We start from the raw sequence: 20336 nt of genomic DNA, 5'->3' as shown, positions 1-20336 counted from the left end.
GATGGGATACTCCCTTCTTGAGAGCACGGAGGCAGAAAGGGATCTTGGAGTCATTATTGACTCCAAGATGAACATGGGCTGACAACACGAGGTCACGGTTGGCAGGGCAAACCGGACCTTGTCATGCATCTCAAGAAGGGCCAAGGAGGTGATCTTCCCCCTCTACACAACACTGGTCAGGCCACAGCTGGAGTACTGTGTCCGGTTCTGTGCGCCCCATTTCAGGAGGGATGTGGACAACATTGAGAAGGTCCAGAGGAGGGCCACCCACATGATCCAGGGACAACAGGGCAGACCCTGCAATGAGAGACTGCGGGACCTGAACCTGCTCAGTCTTCACAAGAGAAGGCTGAGGGGGGACCTGGTGACTGTCTATAAACTCACTAATGAGGACCAGAAGGTTTTGGGAGAGACTTTATTTCCCCTAGCGCCCCCTGGCATAACAAGCAATAACGGCCACAAGTTGCTGGAGAGCAGGTTTAGATTAGACATCCGTAAGAACTACTTCACAGTCAGGGCGGCTAGGATCTGGAACCAACTTCCAAAGGAAGTGGTGCTGGCTCCTACCCTGGGGGTCCTTAAGAAGAAGCTTGATGCCTGCCTGGCTGGAGTCATTTGAGCCCAGTTTTTCTCCTGCCCAGGTAGGGGGTCAGACTTGAAGATCTACAAGGTCCCTTCTGACCCTACTTCTATGTTTCTATGATTCACACTGTCACCATTTTCTCAGCACTGACACGCATTTTGCTACATATACAACTGTAAGCATTGCAGTGCAAAGCGCCCAGTGCTGCAGCACTTGCACATGTAAAAATGCCTAATGATTTTGGCGAGTTATTGAAGATTGTTGCATGTAAAGATGCTGAAGTTGGAACTCTGTCAGAAGAACTTAACTTAGTGGTGAGTGGGGGGAACAGAACCTCAAGTCTAGGGTCTAGTATCTGGGTTTGCTCCTTGCAGCCACTAGAAGTAAAAAGTATTACCCTTTTACGTTTTGTTAGGGAAGTCACAAAATGCTCTCTAAAATACCTACAGAGCATATTTTATAAGACCAAAGTTGTCATTGTTATAAAGCTGTTCTTTTTATTAGAACTTAACTAAGAATGCTGACACTTACTTTTCTCGACACCCAAAACTTTAGGCTGCTTTATTCAGGAACAAGCAAAACATAACCCCAAAAAAATGAAAGTAACTCTGGAACAACACAGGGTAGAGTTGCTCTCAAGCGTGTTCCCTTAATAATATGAACTAACACTTTAACCCTACAATTGCCCAATACTACAAGAAGAGTTGAAAATTATTTGCTGTTTGTAAAGTAATGTGAATTTGCATAGGAATAATTAAAATGTTGCATTCCATATTCACCTTAAATTGTGTTGCAGAAACATACTGTGTTTTACTGGAATCTCACCCGTCTCCTGGAGCTATGTAACATTATACAGCTTACTCCTTTGAGTTGTGCGTTGTTGGTAGGCTTGGATTCAGTGGCAAGCCATCAAAGTGACACAGACACATACATTCGCTCCTGGTTGAATTGAGCATAAGTTTATGCACTTCACTTAATATTGTAGTGTGAATGCTTCTCTCAGTGAGAGCCAAGCACAGCTTCAGTTCTGATTGCTAACTACTGATACTGTGGATAGAAATACATTTGCAGCCTGCAGCAGTTTGAAGCACTACAAAAATTTAGTGCTGTGAGTAATGTACATATATGTTCAGAGTCATATAGGCTGGACAAAATAAAGAGGCACTTCTGGTGAGGGAGTGGGAGATTAAAGGGTTGTTCTTCTGGTCCCCTCTCTCCTGAGGGGAGGATATACCAGATATCTCACTCTTTCTCTTTTTTCACTACCACGTTATTTTACACTTTTTAAAGGATACTCTTTTTTTGAAAAAAGTCATATAGGAATTTTTACCAAAGCCGATTTACATGTATGCATTTTTTATTTATATATATATACACACACTTTACATAGGACATAAATAGATACTATTCAGAGGTAGTATACCATCTGTTGGTGTATAGACATGAGTTATATCTATTCTATTTATTTTCACTGGTATGTGCTGCTTTCAGTATAAATGTAGATTCAGACATTTCTGAAATGATTAGGTGTCTTTTTTGCTGTAACCATGAAGGTATGAGCTCAGCTGCTTTTCCATACACTATTACCATATTTTGTCACATACATATTTACCTTTCCAGTAGCCCAAAATTGGGGTGCGCATTTCAATTAGGGGAGCTTTTTTCTTCATTGAAAAAAGAGCACTCCTGGAGATCCCGCACAGGCTGTGCAACTGCCAAGATGGTTGCTGCTTGTATCTGCTCAACAAACTGAAGGGACAGAGTCCTGTGTTAACCTTCTTGCAGTGGTGGGCTGAGCACTGTAGTTTGTGCCTGAAGCAGCAAGTGAGCTGCTGGTAGTATCTTTGAGACTTATGATGTGGAAACAGCACTATTTACAAGAACTTATAAAGAACTACTAACAGTAAAGAAGTGACAGTCTTGTTGCTGCCTTTTGCAAGGGTCTGGGACCTAACCTTGTGTGACAGAGTCCCTGAGAGCATAGAGTATCTAGGAAGTATGGCATTGTGGGAAGTGGTTTGCCAAACCAAGAAGTTCCCGGTGTCACATTTCCTGGACACTGCTTCCAGCAGGTTTTAGTCTGTCACATAGTCATGATTCTGGAAAAATCTTTTTTCTGCATTCTGCCTTTTGAAAACAAGGTACACATTTTATTGAGGGAGGGAGTGTTGTAGGTGAGAAAATATGGTAACTAAGAAGCTGCTCTGAGAAGATATGCATGTTGGAAAAGCAAGGACATGCATGTAGATGTAATGGTTATCCTTACAAGTGCAATCACAGAGAGGTATGTTTAAGTGGGGGGGGAAAAAACAGCCTTCTACAGATCATAAAACCAAACTCAAACATTAACTGAAAACAACCTATGGCTCCCTCAGTTTCTGTTTAGACTGGAGAAAGCACAGCATAAAGCTTGAAAATACACTATAGATTGCAAGGGTGCTTGTGTCTATGCTTATGTTTTATTTCATTGCTAAGGAGCCAGTCACATTGCTAGAGACTGGCTACAGACATAGGAGGCGGTTAGATTGAGTTAAAAATGGCCATCCAATTTAAGGTAAGTTGGGATGGGGAAGCTAGTAGGGGAGCAGGGGAGAGGGCTGGGGATCAGGGGGCAAACAGGCTCCAGGGAATTAAATCAGGGGGGCCTTCAAGGGGATGGGGAGGGCAGGCAGGTGGGGTCCATGGGGGAAATTGGCTAGTGGGGTTTGCAGGGTGGATCAGGGAATCGGAGGTGTTCAGGGGGGCAGGAGGGATGCGTGCCGGGTGGAGGGGGGCAGGGTTCGGGAAGGTTTGGTGGGATCAGAGGGGCTTCTGGGATTGGGGAGTCTCTCTTCCCACATCCCCCAGGACCAGGAGCTGTATTTAGCCCCCTGACTTCTCCCACCCCACAGGGACAACCCCCCTGGCGAATGTACCTGCCTCATCCCTCCCATCTCACCCCTCCCTCACCCTGATTTACTTCTTTGGCTTTTGGCACTGGTGAATGCTGATAAAACTGGTACCAGGAGCATTGTGGCGGGTCTGGGGAGGGAGGCTGGCTGGTGCTTGGGGGTGGGGCGAAGGGCTGGGGAGGGGGGCTAACAAGATCGCAGTGCTAGGGCCAGCAGCTGGGCTTTTACAGGCCTGGGGTTGCTCTGGGAACTGTACCGAAATCTGGGACAGTTAGATTGGTCTAAAAATGGCCAACCTGATGTAAATTAGATTCCCTTGGAGGTAGGGTTAACTTATATTGGGTCGGCCATTTTTAGTCTAGTCTAACCCTCCTCAAACCAATGTACAGTTTGCACTTTGATCAACCTAACTAGGGATCTACATGTAAGTTCCACACCTGGGTGAACTAAGTTAGGTCGGGTGGCCATTTTTAATGCAATCTAACCTCCCTAAATGTCTGTATACACCCATAAACATTGAGTTTGTAAGGATCACAATGTGGTATGTCTGAGGCATACTCTGGGTCTGTCTAGAAAACTGAACCTTATGCATGTCTGCTCCTCGTTATTGAATTCCAGCTTGTCTTAGGTTTACCTGACATACTGTATGCATATATGCTGACGATCTGAGCATGCACAGTATGTAGGATCCTTCTCAGCTAAATGCTGCAACATATATAGACAGGCCCTGAAGCACATGTGGAATTGTGGAGGTGTATGTACATTTGGACTAAAATGCAGCTAGTGCACATAATTCCTTTCGTGTGTGTGTGTGTGTGTGTGTGTGTGTGTGTGTGTTTTGTTTTGTTTTTTTAACCTGATCCCAAGTACTCAAATCTGTGTATGTATTTTATCCAATAGTCTAACATTAAATGTATGCATACATCCCCTGAATGCATAGTTGAACAAATTTGTTTAAATAGGCCATTATTGCAGAGTGGCTTCATTCCTGAACCACTTTAAAATTTGTTTTGCTTAACATTAAGTGAAAACTGATTAAGGGGAATTAATAGAACTACTACAATATTGCAGCACAATATTTTCCCATTTCCTGAGAAACACTTCACCATTGTTAAATTTGTAGATACAATACAGTGCATTCTTTGAAGCAGAGATCCCTCCATTATAGAAATATGGCCTGAATCTTGTCAGTTATAATCCTCAGTTTAAGTAAGAAATTATGGCTGATGCCTGCATAGCACCAAGGCTGTGTAATTTGGTAATCTCCATATTTCTGTTCATATTGCATGGCTAATTTTGTACTAAAACAAGTAGTTATTTAATCCTTTCTTTACCTGAAAGAGCAGCGACCATTTTATTGAACAGCTTACAACCTTAACGTTATTTGACAAATGTCTGGCTGAAATTCCTATGAATCTAGTACTTAATCCTGAAGAAAGATAATGAAGAATGTGAACAGTTGGTTAACTGCAAACTGCTGATAAAAAGAAAATATGTAAATCTTTTCAGTGACCCTGGCAAGTGTTCTTCAGCCAAACTGGAAATTATTGATCAGATAATGCCTACAAGCCAATTGTATCCCCCTTCCTGAGGTCTTATTTAATTGTCTATTGACAGTTAATGGTAGCAAAATAAGTGTAGATTTGTGTAAAAGTAGGTGTTGCCCTTTCTTCACTAACAGAGAGAAGCAAGCTGCAAACAGCTACATGATAAAACAATCAGGAATGACAAGGAAGACATTATGTAAGGAGCAACAATAAAGTTTCCATTTTGAATATAGATTGACTATGATCACTAATTTTATCGTGAGTGGGCTAATTCAAATACATACTGCTGCATAGATCTTAAGAAATAGGCTGTGTGTGTGCATGTGAAAAAGAAGCCAAAAAAAGTACTATTAAGTCTGTCAAAATTAATCACTTGGCAGTCAGAAAATACCACAAATTACTAACTTCACATTTTATCTGGATTTTTACACACCTGTTTGCTGCTTTGATTATTTTTGCTGAAACCGCATATGCTAAATAAAAATTTTTTTTTTCTTGTTGATAAGTCTTCTGCATTGGCAATTTCAGCTCAGATTTTCTTGGATGGATCCTTGGTAATGTGTTGTAAGCTTTCAAGCCTTGAGATAGTGGTTCCAAACCTTTTTGTTTTCCAGACACCCCCCAGAAAATGCTCTCTCTTTAGTTTTCACTTGTTTCTTGACCACAGAAAAATAATGGAGCAATTCTTCTGTTGCAGAAAACTCAGAAATACCACAGCAGGTCAGAACCTTTGTGACATTACGGATTCCTTTTATGAATTCTCTGGGGGCGTTTCTTGCAAAGCAGTTAGGTGTACAAACACCTACACACGATAATTCTATGCAGCACCCTGGTTGAGAATCACTGTTTGAAGAGATGAAGGATTTGGTCTTAAACAATAATCCTCTTTCTTCAAACTATTTGGTACTTAATGTTGTTGAATTAGATGTAAAAAAAATAGTTTGAAATGCTTACACTACAGATCCTTTCCATTTACTTGCTTGGTTTTCAGTCTTGTTTTTATTACTTGCTAGTAATAATAAACATTTGCCACTTTAATAAAAGTAAAAAACAAGTGGTATGGGCAGAGCGGAAGACTGTGCTGGTGCATTAGCTGTGGAGTATAGTAGTTTCAGAGGTGGAGTTCTTTGAGTCTTTTGTTCCAAAAATATTTGTTGACTAAAGAGTTGCCTGATGTTCTGGTACCTACTTTAGTTGCAACTGCTTGTCCTTCTGCCTTTCCTTTTGGTCCTTCTATCTGATCTCAGTCTCTCCGGTACCTATTCTCCTAGTCTGCTTTCTCCAAGGACTGAAGGAGCTTAGCTAACCGTGTCTAGGAAGTCTACCTAAATCACAGGGGAATTTACCAATTTTTACAGGTTGATTGTGGTGTAAAGTTCTAATTCCACAGTCATTTTGCAGTGGACCCACCCTTTGGTACTGATTGGCCCTGGGGGAGGAGAGGAGGTACAAGGGGGCAGTTGCCATTTTGATTGCTGGCTGCCCTTCATGTACTTCTCCACCACAGCACTGATTGGCAGGGGGGAGGAGGGATGAGGGGACGGCTGCCCTTTGTGCACCAGCTGGTGCCTTCCCCTCCTTGCAGCAAGGACCACTGGCTCCCACTGGGGAGCCAGCATTTTTTTTTTATTATGGGGTTTTTTGTTGATTGTTGCAGATTTCATGGACAGTCCTGGATTTTGCAGTTTCCACGAAATCCACAAAACTGTGAATTAAGTAGGTCTATAACCGTGTCTTTCAAGGTCTTTTCCATACTTCTTCACAACTGGTGGTCAGTTCTAAGCAGACATGGAAGGAGTGTCTCAAAAATACCCCAGTCTAGACTTGCCAGATATCAATATTCTTATGTCTTTTTAAGTGAGAAGTTAATGTTCTAAAAGTTCCCTAAAACATTTTTCATAAATATCTATATGAAAATGTTCAGTGGCCACTTGCTTCAGAACTTCTTTGTAGCTGCAAGCTCTGTAAATAACATGCGTGCTGCTTGAAGTTTGTAACTAAGTGTGGGAAGTGGGTATGAGCCTAGGGCAGGGGCGGGCAATTATTTTGGGCAGAGGGCCGCTTATCCAGTTTTGGCAGGCTGTCGAGGGCTGCATGGGTAGCCCCGCCCCTTGACATGGGCCCCGCCCCCTGGTCACCATCTTGGGACCAATGTCCCAGTGTCTTGGGACCAATGTCCCAGGGCCAGCACTGGTGGGGCCCAAAGCAGGGCACAGGCTAGCTGGGGTCTGTGGAGCTGGGCTGGGCTACACCACCAGGGAGAGCAGGGAGTTGACCCAACTCCATAGAGCCCCCGCAGGCTGGGACCCTACACTCCTGCTACCCTGCTCTGGGCACCGCCGGCACTGGCCCTGGGACACTGGTGCAGGCCCCATGCTCCTGCTGGCTCCCTGCCCACTCACTCCCAGTGCCCTTTAGACCTGTGGTACAGGCGAGGGGCAGCGCACAGCCTCAACCCCCTGCTCGCCAGCAGGGAAGAAGCTGGTGCTGAGTGTGGGGAAAAAGCAGCCCCTTGCCTGCCCCATGGCCGGTGCTCCCTGCTGCAGGCGCTTGCAGTCCACGTGGGGCTGTCTGAAGCAAGCACAGGCAGCCCCATGTGGGCTGCAAGCAGCTATAGGACAGAGAACTGGCCATGGAGCAACCGAGGGGCCGCTCTTCTCCACACTCAGCACCAGCTTGTAACCCGGTCCCTCTGCCAGCCTGGGCCCTGTGCCAGCTCTGAGCTTACCCGTTGGTGGCAGCAGCTGTGGCCTCCCCGCTTGCCACGCCAGGCAGTGTTGGCTGCTGCTGCCTGCCTGGAACTCGTGCACTGGGCAGCCCAGAGGCAGCAGTGGCAAACACTGCCCCACGTGGGGCAGTTGGGCGGGGGGGGCCGCAGCTGCTGTCGCCACATGCAGCCCCATTTGGCGAGCCTGGAGCTGGCACGGGGCCCAGGCAGGCAGTGGGGCTGGGTCACGCAGTGGTGCTGAGCGTGGGGTCGGGGGAGAAGCAGCCCCTTGCCTGCCCTGTGCCTGGTGCCTCACACTGCAGCCACTCACAGCCCTCCTGGGGCTGCCTGTGCCTGCTCTGGACACCCCCACGCAGGCTGCGAGCACCTGCAGCGTGGGGCGCCGGCTACAGGGCTGGTGAGGGTCTGCTTTCCTCCGCGCCAGGAAGGAGCCTGGGAAAAGCTGAGTGCGGGGGAAAGCGGCCCCTCCCCTGCCCCGTGGCTGACGCTGCCTGCTGCAGCCACTCATAGCCTGCACGGGGCTGTCCAGAGCAGGCACAGACAGTCCCACGCAGGCTGTGAATGGCTGCAGTGCAGGGCGCCGGCCACTGAGTGCCCAAGGGGCCGCTTTCCCCCTGCCTGCACTCAGCTTTTCTCCAGGCCACTCTTCCCCAGGCTCCTTCCCTGACTGGGGTCCTCCCCCGCCCTCCCCACCCCCCCTTCCGCCTTACCTGCAGTTCCAGCATGGGGTGGCCATGGGGTCCCAGGCCAGAAGCCCCAGCTGGGGCTTCTGGATGGGGGGGCAGTGCTGGGCCAGGCGGGCTCTGCTGTTGTGGGAGCCTGCCAGGCTTCCCCTGGGTCCTACTGTCCTTGGTTCCTGTCATTTTTGACAGGAACCAAGGGCAAATGAATATTAATTATCTAAATTTTTTAAGGGCCCCGTGGGCCAGATAGAATGGCCTCGCAGGCTGTATTTTGCCTGCGCCTGGTATAGGGAGAGTGCAGTACTAAATGCTAAACTTACCACAGGCAGTAGCTTGTATACTTTGCTTGTGAGAGTGACAGAATCCCAGAGGCAGATGTTTGAGGTTGCCCTGTCCCATAAGTTTGCCATACTGTTTGCAGCAGCGAATCCATCACAGCTCATTGCAGCAAAGTGATAGAATCGTAGAATATGGGAAGGTGCTCTATTGTGTGAGAATAAACAAAGCCATTCTCTTTTATTTGTTTATTTATTTATTTATTTATTTATTTTTAAAGCTGGGAAAGAATAAGAAAGAGTACCTTAGAAAATCTTTTTTCTCCCCTGGAAAAGGGTTGTTTGAGTATAGGTCAACAAACTGCCAGCTCCTAACACTGTAAACCATGAAAAAATGAATCTCCTTGCCCCTAAACCAGCAACGCGGTTCCTACCCTTTCCCCCTCTCCCACCGCCTTCCACTTCCCTCTACCCTGTTCTCTCCATGCATTAAGTAGGAGTGACAAGAATGACTTGACTTGTGCTTTCTGTGCATTTCATAGCTCAGCCAGCCAATTCCTGGTGTGGACACTGCTCTAGCAGCAGAAGGAAGCTTCTGCTAACAGAGCTTTTGTTTGGAGAAGATGGTGTTGTGCTGACTGCACTGCGTGAACAGTAACTGTAGTGCCGCTCTTCTATTTACAATTTTGTAATGTTCACAAGTTTCTCTTAAATTGGATCATTTGAGGGACCCATCAGGGGATTGCTTGCAAGGGATGTTTCACATCATATGTGTACTTAATTTTAACCCTTAGGCATCCATTCCAGTATCTATGCTGTTGCAACGAATTGGTTTTTCTAGCATTTGGGGATTTTATGGTAGCTGTTGTTTTTTTGTGTGTGCGTCTGATACAATAGCTGTTAAATGATTTGGATACTGTCTTTATTTGAATACTATTATTTATTTGAATACTGTTATTATTTTTAAGTGGCTGCTGTGTAAGTTGGTTTCTTTTTTTTCATGTGAATGGTTACTCTTTGCAAAGGCGAGAGGCTAGGTGAGACAGTGGTTAACATGAAGGAAAACCTCACTTAAACAAGTGCAGTAATATCCCTACAGTAGCTCCGTTTTCCTTCTTCCCCAGACATGCTTGAGTTACAGTCCACTGTATTTTAAAAATTTCTGGCTCTCACCGGTCTGGGCACCTCCCCATCTCTCCCCCCACCTACTTTTAATATAGCTCCTTTATGATGGGTACTGTTGATATTCCTTCTTCTGGGTCTTCTGAAACGTTTACTGTCATGCTGGGGTGGTGTTGTGTCCCTACAAGGTACTGCATGTAGTCTGCTCTAGAAGAGGTAGGTCTGATGGGCAGCCCCTAATTTTATTTGTAGCATTACTGACTCTAATACAACTGCCTCAACTCCTTACCTGCTTGTTTTTCAACTTGACTGTACAAAAACAGTAGAAGAGCGTTGCCAAGTATTGCCTACCACAAAGATAACTAGGAGATCTAGGATTTGTTTCTTGGCTCAGAGGATCACAGTGTTTAGCTGGAGCTCTGTTGTATAGAACTATGCTTGTTTGCTTGCAGAGGTGAGCTAATTAGTAGAAATGACCTTAGAAGTGGACTAGAAGATGAAGCAGTTCCAAGAGATGTCAAGTAGGAGTGCACTAATAAAGATTTTTTTTTTGGCTGATGGCCAGTTATTAACCAGCCATATCAGTCAATGCTGATTTTGATTGCTAACATGCAGCCTGGCAGCTGGAGAGTTGTCTGGTCAGTAAGCTGGAGAGGGGAGGAGCATGGGAGAGGAAAGGGGGGTGTGGTAGGGAAAAAGATGGAAGTGAGGAAGGGAGTGCAGCAGGGGCAGGTGGCAGTGACTCTGCAAAGAGAGCTAGAGGGTGGGCTACAGCCCCCCCAAATTTGCCGTAACTCCCCCCCCCAACGCCGCTGACACCCAGCCTGCCCTGCCCTGCCCTGCCCTGTCCTGCCTGCCTATGATGAGTACAGCCCCCAAGCCTGCAGCAGGCAGGCCACCCTGCACATATATCTGGGGGGCACCTGCCCCCTATGCTTCCCCCAGGGGTGCATGCAGTGACTGATCTGCCCCCGTCCCTCCCTCCCTTCCCCCCCTTCCCGACAAACCACCTTTGGCTCCATCCCCCTTAACCTGGGTAGCCTCTGCTCCAGCTCCACTACTTCTCTCACCCATTAGGACCTCAATCTACCCCCCACTTGCCCCTTCTCCCCTCCCCCCAAACCCCCTTACTTACCACCTGGACACTGCTCTCCATGCTGCTGGACTGCATTCCTGGCTGTGTGCATGCTGCAGCTACCTGCATGCATGCAGTACTTATCAGTGACATTAAAGGCCATATTGGTCAAAAAAAGCCAATGGCCAATAGCATCAATTTTCCTTTTACTGATGGTGTTACAATATGGACAGATACACTGATGCATCTCTCATGCCAAGGATTTTAAAGTTGTAGTGGATTTCTGCTCACTGACCTTTGGGTAGTGGTACTAAAGATTGTGACTGGGATAGCTGCTCATGTGAGGACAAGGGCATTATGGGATTGGTTTTGAAGAAATGTTATTATTGGTACTAGTGATGTATCCATACAGGCATTTTACCATGGGAATGTATCTCCCTGAAGATCTGTCATTCAGTTTAGTGCTTGTATTTTAGTACCAAGGCTGTGTTCTGCCAGTAAGAATTAAATTTCAATATTGGGATATGCAACCCTGAGCCAGTATAAGGCAACTTGTACTCAAAAAAATCTTTGCAGACCAGATGTAACCTATTTCTTGTTATGTAACAAGATGGGCCCCCATTAGAAAGCAGACTAAGAAAACCAAGTAGAATCGGTTAAAGTGTATTCTGCTCTAAATTACAAAAAGTTGAAGTGCAAATAGTATAGTAAAGCATATTTGGAAATGGCTAGTCTGTAGAAGCTGTTTATTTTGACATCTTATCCCTGATAATTACATGTTTGACATGAGTGCTTCTATCCATTCTGGTGCCATGGTATTATGCTACCATATCACATTTTAGCTTTTAGCATTTAGCTTTTGTTAAATTACCTATGGTTATCATTTTGTGTAGTGATTCTGCTGCGGCAGGTCTTCAATTTTTAAACCTCCTTTTTTAGGGTTTTATAATTTGGCTATTAAAAAATGATGGCACAGGCTTAATCTTGACATGGATGGATTCAGCTTGTGAGCAAATATGTCTGCAAAATTTGTGGCAGAGAGGAATAATTACTTGGACTGACTGCAAAAATATAACTGACTTATCTTCATATTTTTATACTTAAATGAAGTAGAAAAGTTTTTATTAATCAAATGAATTCCTATTTAAAATTGGATTTATATGTTTTTCCATCTCAGTGTGCTTGTTCTCCCCCCAAATTGGAAAACTAAAATTAATTAGATGAAAAATATTGCCAGATAATGTGTTGGCCTATTATTAACCACTTTTGGCTTGTGTACACTTTCATGTTTGTTACTTGGAAACAGAATGATTTTCCATAGGTATGAAACTTTTATTTAACCAAAAACAATCATTGCATATTATAATTAAGCGTGCATTTTTTTCCACTTCATTTTCCAACATTAAAGCATCAGTTTATCTTGATGAAAAATCACAGCTACAGCTGTTGGCTGCCCCACAGATATGAGTGGGAATACTTTGGCAAAAAGGACATCACAGTTAATCCAAAATAACGGAATACAGCCAGTCTTCAAGATTCTTATGTTTATACCTCATTCACCTTGCTAATAATTGTTTCTGTTGTTGTTTAATCTATGCTGCCCACAGCAGAGTACTTCAGATTACCTAAAGCTACCTGTACTTTTGTCTATGCAATAGCAGTTTTTGTAATGATGGCTTTATTCTCAGAAGAGTCTAGCTGTTCTGTCTGGATGTCTGCTCAGCAGGGAACCTGGTTTTCTGTTTAAAAATCCCAAATTCTCTGACTAAAAAAAACAAAAATCCATGTTTTTCCATGATTACAATGAAATGCTACTAGCTTTATAGGTATCAGTTGAACACAATTTTTTACATATATTTATAATTTTAAAGCAATTTGGAAACCTACCAGTGCCTCAATCATAATACTAATAAAATTAATTCTAAATACCTGTACATTTTGGTGTTTGATTTTGTGGGGTTTTTTTGATTATAGAAAACTAGAGCTCCCCCTGCCCCCTTCTCTCACCAAGATGCAGGCCCAGCTGCAGCTGCTCCCCTCACCCCACTGCTTTGATGAAGCCCTGATATGCTGGTGTCCTGGACCTCATTTCTAAGCCACAGCCCCTTCCCCCCCACACACACCTCCCTGGTCCTGCTGGTGCCCCTCACTCTCAACCTGAAGCCCCAGTGCAGTACCTGTGCTCCCCTTACTCCCTTTTGCATGTTGTCTGTGCCCACAACCCTGTTCCCCGTACACTGGGGGAGCTCCCCCCCTTCCTGCACCCAGTGTATGGAGAAGCAGGGGGCAGCAGGTTTGGAGTGAGGGACACCAGTAGAGGCTGGGGGGACTGTGGCTTGGAAGCGAAGGGCAGGGCACCAGCATGTCAGGGCTTCATATCAGGGCAGCTGGACCCCCATCTTGGTAAGCACAGTGGGCAAGGGAGCTCTGATTTTTCCCTAATAAAAAAAAAAGAAAAAAATCAAACATCAAATTATATAAGGATTTAGAATCCATTTTATTATTATGATTGAGGGACTGGTAAGCTTGCAAATTGCTTTAAAATTATAAATATACCAATAAAACTGCCAGTACCCCTCACTACTGTCCCCCACCCCCAGTCTCCCAGTATGAGAGTTGTAGGCACAGGTAACGTGTGTATGGGGGAGCATGGATGCTGCATTGGAGGGGGGCGAGGGGAGCATGTACCCGCAAGATACCTGTGCCCACAGCCAGGTGTGGGTCTGCAGTTGGGTGGGACCAGCTCTTGGCAGGAATCTCCTCTGCAGCCCAGCGGGCTGGTGCAGGAGGGAGCACCACACTGCCATGGTGAGGCATGGCAGCTCCAGCAGTACAGAGTTGTGGGCCCTGCTGCTGCCATTTGGACAGGGTGTGCCTCACTTGGGCAACCATGGCAATGTGATTTTTCCCTCCCATGCCAAGTCCTGCCTGCTGGGCCACGGAGGTGGCTCCTCCAGAGCTGGTCTGGCCCAGCTATAACTCTGATCCCGCTATGGGCGTAGAAATCTCAGGCGGTACACTGCATTGTCTGTGTTCCCCCGCACTCTCCCAACACATCATATGTACCCCCTCACCCATGCATTTGTGGAGGGTGGGGCATAGGCAACACATCACTTGCAGGAGCCTTAAAAGTCATGTTTGGCCTGCCTTGTGTTTTTATATACTTTTGATCTTTTCAACATTCCTTATGAAAGCCTGTTGTTCTTGGAGGTTTTATGAAAGGGCACACCATTTTTTAAATTCAGATGTGCACAGGTGAAACCCCACCCCCTTCTACTGCATTGGAATTACCAGCTCTATGCAGCTGTATTAGAAATCAGATTGGTATCAGCCAATATGGCTCCTTGCAAATCAGCTATCGGTGTTGGCCCCCAAAATCTCTATGTAGTTTTAGCCCCAGGATCACACCAGACTTGGTTTGAAACTGGTGTATTCTCGGGCCAGCCATCAGTTGATTGAAGTCCCAGGGTTGGGACCAACTCTGGGACCAGTTGGAGACTCCAGTAAGTCACAGGGCTGAGGCTGGGAATCAACTGATGAATTCCACATGACTCGGCACCCTGAAAGCAGGGTGGTGCAGTCCCATGCAGGTTCTAATGTGGGGGTGAGCCCCCCCCGGTAGTGCAGCCCAGCTTGGCTTCACAGACCCCTGTCAGCCTGCTCTGCCCTGCTCTGGCCCCACCAGTACTGGCCCTGGGACATTGGTCCCAAGATGGTGACCAGGGGGCAGAGCACCTGTGGGGGAGCGGGGCACCTGTCAAGGGGCAGGGCTACCCATGCAGCCCTCAACAGCCTGCCAAAACTGGATAAGTGGCCCTCTGCCCGAAATAATTTCTCACTCCTGTAATCTAACGTGTAGCTGTCAGCCTGCCATTTCCGGGGAGCTGTCAACTGAGTTCCACCATGCAGCCAGCATCACACATGTTCTTTTTAAGGTGGAATGGAAACCAGTCACAAAAATATTGTACACATTTTAAAAATATTTTTGTGGTTAGTTTCTCATTGTTTCATGCTGTTAACTGCCTGAACTTGTGGCTGGGCTGTTATTTATGGTGCAATTAATGGGTGAATTGCATCTTAAATGTAATCTCTGCCAGGGGCCTCAGGGACCTTGAGGAAACAAATTAGAAAGTAATAGATTATTACACTTTTTTTCTGCTTGATAATAGCAGGGACTTCCTCTAAATCAAGTAGCTGAAACCAGTGACTTTAGTTAAAGTGGCCAGAATTGTAGGATGAGCTTTTAAAGGTGTTTAAGATAGTCACCTACAGAAGTTAAAGATCATCTTAATGTAAAACAGGGCTGTGCAACTTCCAAGTCCCCAGGGGCCACACACTTTGTGGGCTGTGCCAAGCATCCACACCATGCGACATATGCCCCTGCTGGCACCCCCAACATGACTGCATGTGATTACATGCAAGAGTGTGATCTCCCTTTTCCAGGTGTAACACAGGCCCACATAGGCACCCTCCTCACTGCTGTATCACATGGGTCTGCTTTCCCTGCTGCCCTGCACAGGAGCATGCATTACCACCTCATGAGCTGCTTGCAGCATGTGGCCACCAGTTGGACAGCCCTGATATCCAATCACCGTTTAGAACAGGCACAGATGTTTGATTATGACTAATTGGCTAGTTTTGATTGCAGTGAATGAATCGTTAAATTTCTTCTGAAAATCTGAACGTTCTTTCTCTCTCTCTCCCTTTATTTGTTCATTAAATGAAAATTTTAAAATGGGCTTCAAACCTGACTTAAACTCATCCATCATTATTACAAAGTGTTTTTGGGGGTTTGTTTATTTTTTTTAAAAGTGAACTCTGGAAATTTTACAGTGAATACTTTGTCTTCTCGTTTTTGTTTTTTTGTTTTTTTAAAGAAGTCCTGCTGTTGCCCATATTTGCACTTGTCTTTCAACTGAATGTTTGTTCAAGGCTCATATTGTTTTTATGCTTCTTTTTAACCACTGCTTTAGTACTTTACTAGAACTGCAAGCATCTTCCTCATCTGTCAGAGGTTTTTATGAACTTAATACAAGGTTGCTATATTTTCCTGGTCTAAAATATAATCAGTTCTCTCCATTTTAATGAGTTCTTCAAGCCAGGTAGCTTAAGGTGTCGGTTTTCTTAAAAGCAAAATTTGCCCTGTGCACGAGCTGCACTGCATGTTTTTGTATCTTTCTAATGACTTTTTTTGGGGGGGGGTGAAATCTGAAGTATGCATCTAAAAACTGACTTGGGCAAGTTTCAGCACAAAACTTATTAGATGGCATATTTGTAATTAACCAAATGATTTTACTTGCAATAGAGTAAACTTTTTTAAAATTAAAAAGTAAATTGCTAACTATGAGAAACCTTGTTGATTAAATAAGAACAAATGTCCTATTACTCCAAGTATATTTTGCATTTTAAAGGATCGACTAGAATTTTGGGCATCTAAAAAAATTATTGATATTTCAATTCTTAGTGAAGATTATCATCTAGTATCTGGATATTGCAGTGGAGTAATTTTATAGGGTGCTATTATAAGGCCACTGTTAAGGAATGGTGCTTAAAAATATTTCATAAAGCAGTTCACAGTTAATGAAGTTTCAGTAGCACCTGATACAGGTTTCAGTAGAACCGTATACAAGTATATTCTTCTTAAGAGACTGTATGCAACACAGGGTGTGTCTACATGTACATTTACTGGGCAGTAACTTATTGCACAGAATAGGTTTTTACAGTGGTGTCTACAGTTTTTACAGTGGTGGACTGACTTGGGACTAAAGTTAGACTTGGGACCCAAGTCAGCGCACACACGGGGTTGCTGTGCAGTACGTTGTCTACATGTGCCTTGGTGTGCAGTGACAACTCAGGTGTAAATTTGCTACCTGCATGATGTGGGTAGCAAATTTCCACCCAAGTCAGCATAAGTCACTGTAGTTACAGTGCAGTAGGGGTGCATACATGTAGACACGTACCCATACTGCACAGTAATTTTTGGTTACTGCACAGCAACTATGCACACATAGATGTGCCCACAGTGTAATAGCCAGTAATTTAGTGATGTCAAAAATGTTCACCTTTCATATTGTGTAAACTCATAGGATTTTGAAGTGGGAAATAAAATTAACTTTAGAGTCCAGTTACAGTAGAACTGTAATTTCAGTTTGCAGGTTTAGGTTTTTAACCGTCTGCAAGATGAGGGTTTGCAAGCTACATAAGGATATGCATAGCTGTGGCAAACAGCTGCATGATGCTGCTGATATGCTCCAGCTGGGTGGAGAAGCAGGACCCTTTGAAGCAAAGGCCTGAGCAGTTCATCACAACCCTCTGTGAACTAAGTATGTTGCCAACCACCCAGGTGAGGCCATATGAGGAGAGATTGACAGAAATAGACATGTTTTGCTTGCAGAAAAATCCAGTAGAAGGAACATGATAGTGGTCTTGAAATATCTGATGAGCTGTTGTAAGGAAGAGGGAGAACACTTTTTTTTACCCTCACTGCAAAGTAGAATTAGAAGCAGTGGCTTGAAATTACAAAAAAGTAGGCTGAGTTGGATTTCAGGTGAAATTTCTTCACTATTAGAACAGTGATGAAGTGAGAAAGTGCCTAGGGAAGTTGTAGAATTTCTTTCATTAAACGTTTTCAAGAAGAACTTGGATAAGTATTAGTCAGTGATGATCTGGGAGAAGCAATGTCCCTGGGTGTGTTGTCAAGAGCACAGCTGGAAGTCTAAGAGAAGTTCTGCAGCCCAGAGCAGCTGGCAATTGGAGAGGACCATGCTCAGCAGCAGGAGAAAGAAGCAGATCTTTAAAATTAATTTTTTTAGGGTACAAGATTAAAGGAGCTGGAAGAAGTTTATGCAGAGGTAGGATGGATGACAGAAAGGGTGTGTGGGAGTATGTAATGTGTGGAGTTGTTCATACAGTCCCCAGGTTGCAGAAAAGGGTGGAGGGTGTTTGGTTATTTTCTCGTGCCTGGGCTTCACGTGCTGATTGGTACATGTGGCTAGGGAGGATTTCTTTGGTTAATGCTACCGGTGTCACAGTCGGGTTTTCTTTGTGCTTTTTTTCCTTCCTCAGAAGTATTGTATGTTGACTGCAGGCACTAGGGGTTAGTGACTGGGATATGCTGATGCGTCACCTGAAGGATCCAGGTTAGAGACCCTTGCCTTTCTGCTGAGGGCCAGACCAGTCACCGTATTTGGGGTAGGGAAGAATTGTGAACCCATGGTCAGATTGACATGCGCTGCAGAGGGTCTGCCTTTCTCTAGCCAGGGCGGGGGGCATGGCTGCCTTCATTGGAGAGCATTGTAACAAACTACCTTTTGTCCTTGCAGTGGCAGGATATTGACAGTGCCCTTTTCCCATACTCCACCTGTGGCAGGTCTGGCCATTTCAGTGCCTTGGATTTGTGTGAGGGGTGTTCATGCAGTTTTAGGAATAGCTAGGACCAGTGGTTCCCAACCTTTATAGACTCAAGACAGCCCTCAAAAAATGCCAGCTCATAGCTTTCACTCGTTTCTTGACTACAGAAATATACTAGAGCAAATCTTTTGTTCCAATTCCAATCGGAATGTTTTTGACGCTATGGATTTTAATTTGAAATCTCTGTTTTTATCTTGTGAATCATGTGTAACTCTTTGCATATGTAGGCACTAATATCATGCAGTACCCACATCATCTGTAAAAAGGTATCATGGTGCCCTTGTTGAGAATCACTTGGTGAGATGTACACTTTTATAGGATGATTTAGGTAAGATCCTTTCTTCAGTAGGAGGCTTAACTAGATGATCTCCAGAGATCCTTTCCAGTCCTAATTTCCTGTGATTTCAGTTGTGAATGATCTTGGTTTTCCTCTGTTTAGAAATCAAGGACAACTCTTTCCCTTACTCTCCAAATGCTGTCTTCTATTGGTGATAGGGGTAGTCTGTTAAGAAATGCAAATATTGTTCTGTTGGGATGAAAGACCTTTAGAAGGGGAAATACTAAAAAAGCATACCAATTTGATATTCACTTATTTGACATCTCATCCCATTTTTTATTTATCTCCTATTAGAGCACCTCAACAATTCCTAGCTATGAAAGCTGTTCACAACATTTTAAAGTTGGTGGTTATATTCCCATTCCTGTTAGTTCTAATCAGTTGTTAAGGCAGCTATTTATAGTTTGCTTAGTTTTAAAAAATTCCCTTCACTATCCTTATATTTTTATTATTGATGTTCTCTAAATACCTGCCAACTTTTGAGTATCTCTCAGGTATCACCCTTGAGAATATCCATCATTTTCTAGAATCATAGAACGATTAACTCCTTGGTGTCTCAAGCTGATACTCTTATTTATGCAGCCCAGCATGATCCTCACTGTTTCCCTCCACTTTCCTGATCTCACTAGCATAACTGGGAGGGGGAGCTGAGGGAAGGGCACTAGCCAATTTAGTGGCACTAAATCCCCCTCCACACCTGTCTGCACTCTAGCAGGGATATGCCTCTGTTCTGGTTTTTTTTGGTAGCGAACTTTTTTGTCTAGAGTTTCTGGATATTACTGCCATATTTACTCAGTTATAAGACAAGGTTTCCCAACCCTCTCTTCAACATGTGACAAATCAAACCTCATCTTATGATTGCATACAACTTACCCAGAACCAGAAAATGCACATGGCCAGCCACCAGTGTGTACCTGAGCTCCCCTCAGCATGCAGGGTTCCTGGCTGGCTAGTGCAGGGTCACTCCAAGCTGCTGCCTGCTATAGTGTGTGCCAAATTGCTTCAGCACCCTCTGGTTGGAAACCCCACAAGCAGCTCAAAATGACTTGCCAGGTGCCAGCCAGATGCTGTCCTCGTGCTGTGTGGGGTTTCTGGCTAGCACTTTGAACTGCTGCCCCAGGGATGGGTGCTGGAGCAACTCATCACATGCTGGCACCCTGGACAGGTCTCTTTCTGTGCACCAGGTTGCTTCAGCCCCCGCCGTTTGAGTAGCAGCTTGGAGTTGCTGCCAGAAACCCCATATGCCGTGGTGACAGTGCCTGACCAGCGCCTGCTGGGTCATTTCAAGCTGCATGTAAGGAACCTGGCCAGCGCATGCAGAGTTACCTCAGCACCTGCCAGTCAGGCAGCAGCTAGGAGCAACTCAGCATGCTGTGGGGAGGGGCTGGCCAGAACACGAAGGGGGGACCCTGCAAGAGCTGTCCAGCTCTCAGGGAGGAGCAACAAGAGGGCCAGGATAGGAAGGAGAGGTGGGGGTGTGGTACTCTATATTAAGGAGGAGTACACATCCTCGTCAATTAGCAAGGAGTCAGAGGAGGGGAAGTCTGAAGTGCTTTGGGTTACAGTACAAGGCAGTCAAGGGGAAAGAGACTTAACGGTGGGAGTCTACTACAGACCTCCCAACCAGGGAGAAGAGCTTGACCAGGAATTCTTAGGTCAGCTCACAGAGGTAGTGAAGTCTAAGG

The 20336-nt window shown here is 45.0% G+C and overlaps 1 protein-coding gene across 1 annotated transcript in view; it reads left to right on the top strand.

Annotated features, from left to right (window-relative positions):
• Window positions 1-810: 810 nt before the first annotated feature.
• Window positions 811-20336, top strand: part of LRP12 (LDL receptor related protein 12) — a 63839-nt gene continuing 44313 nt past the window's right edge. The window contains exon 1 of the mRNA XM_019545726.1: window positions 811-897. Coding sequence (XP_019401271.1) covers window positions 811-897 — 87 coding nt within the window. The remainder of the gene's footprint in view (window positions 898-20336) is intronic.

Source organism: Crocodylus porosus, unplaced genomic scaffold (assembly GCF_001723895.1).
Source record: "Crocodylus porosus isolate Cpor-Errol unplaced genomic scaffold, CroPor_comp1, whole genome shotgun sequence".
Classification (NCBI taxonomy): Eukaryota; Metazoa; Chordata; order Crocodylia; family Crocodylidae; genus Crocodylus; species Crocodylus porosus.
This window is presented reverse-complemented; position numbering and strand designations above follow the sequence as displayed.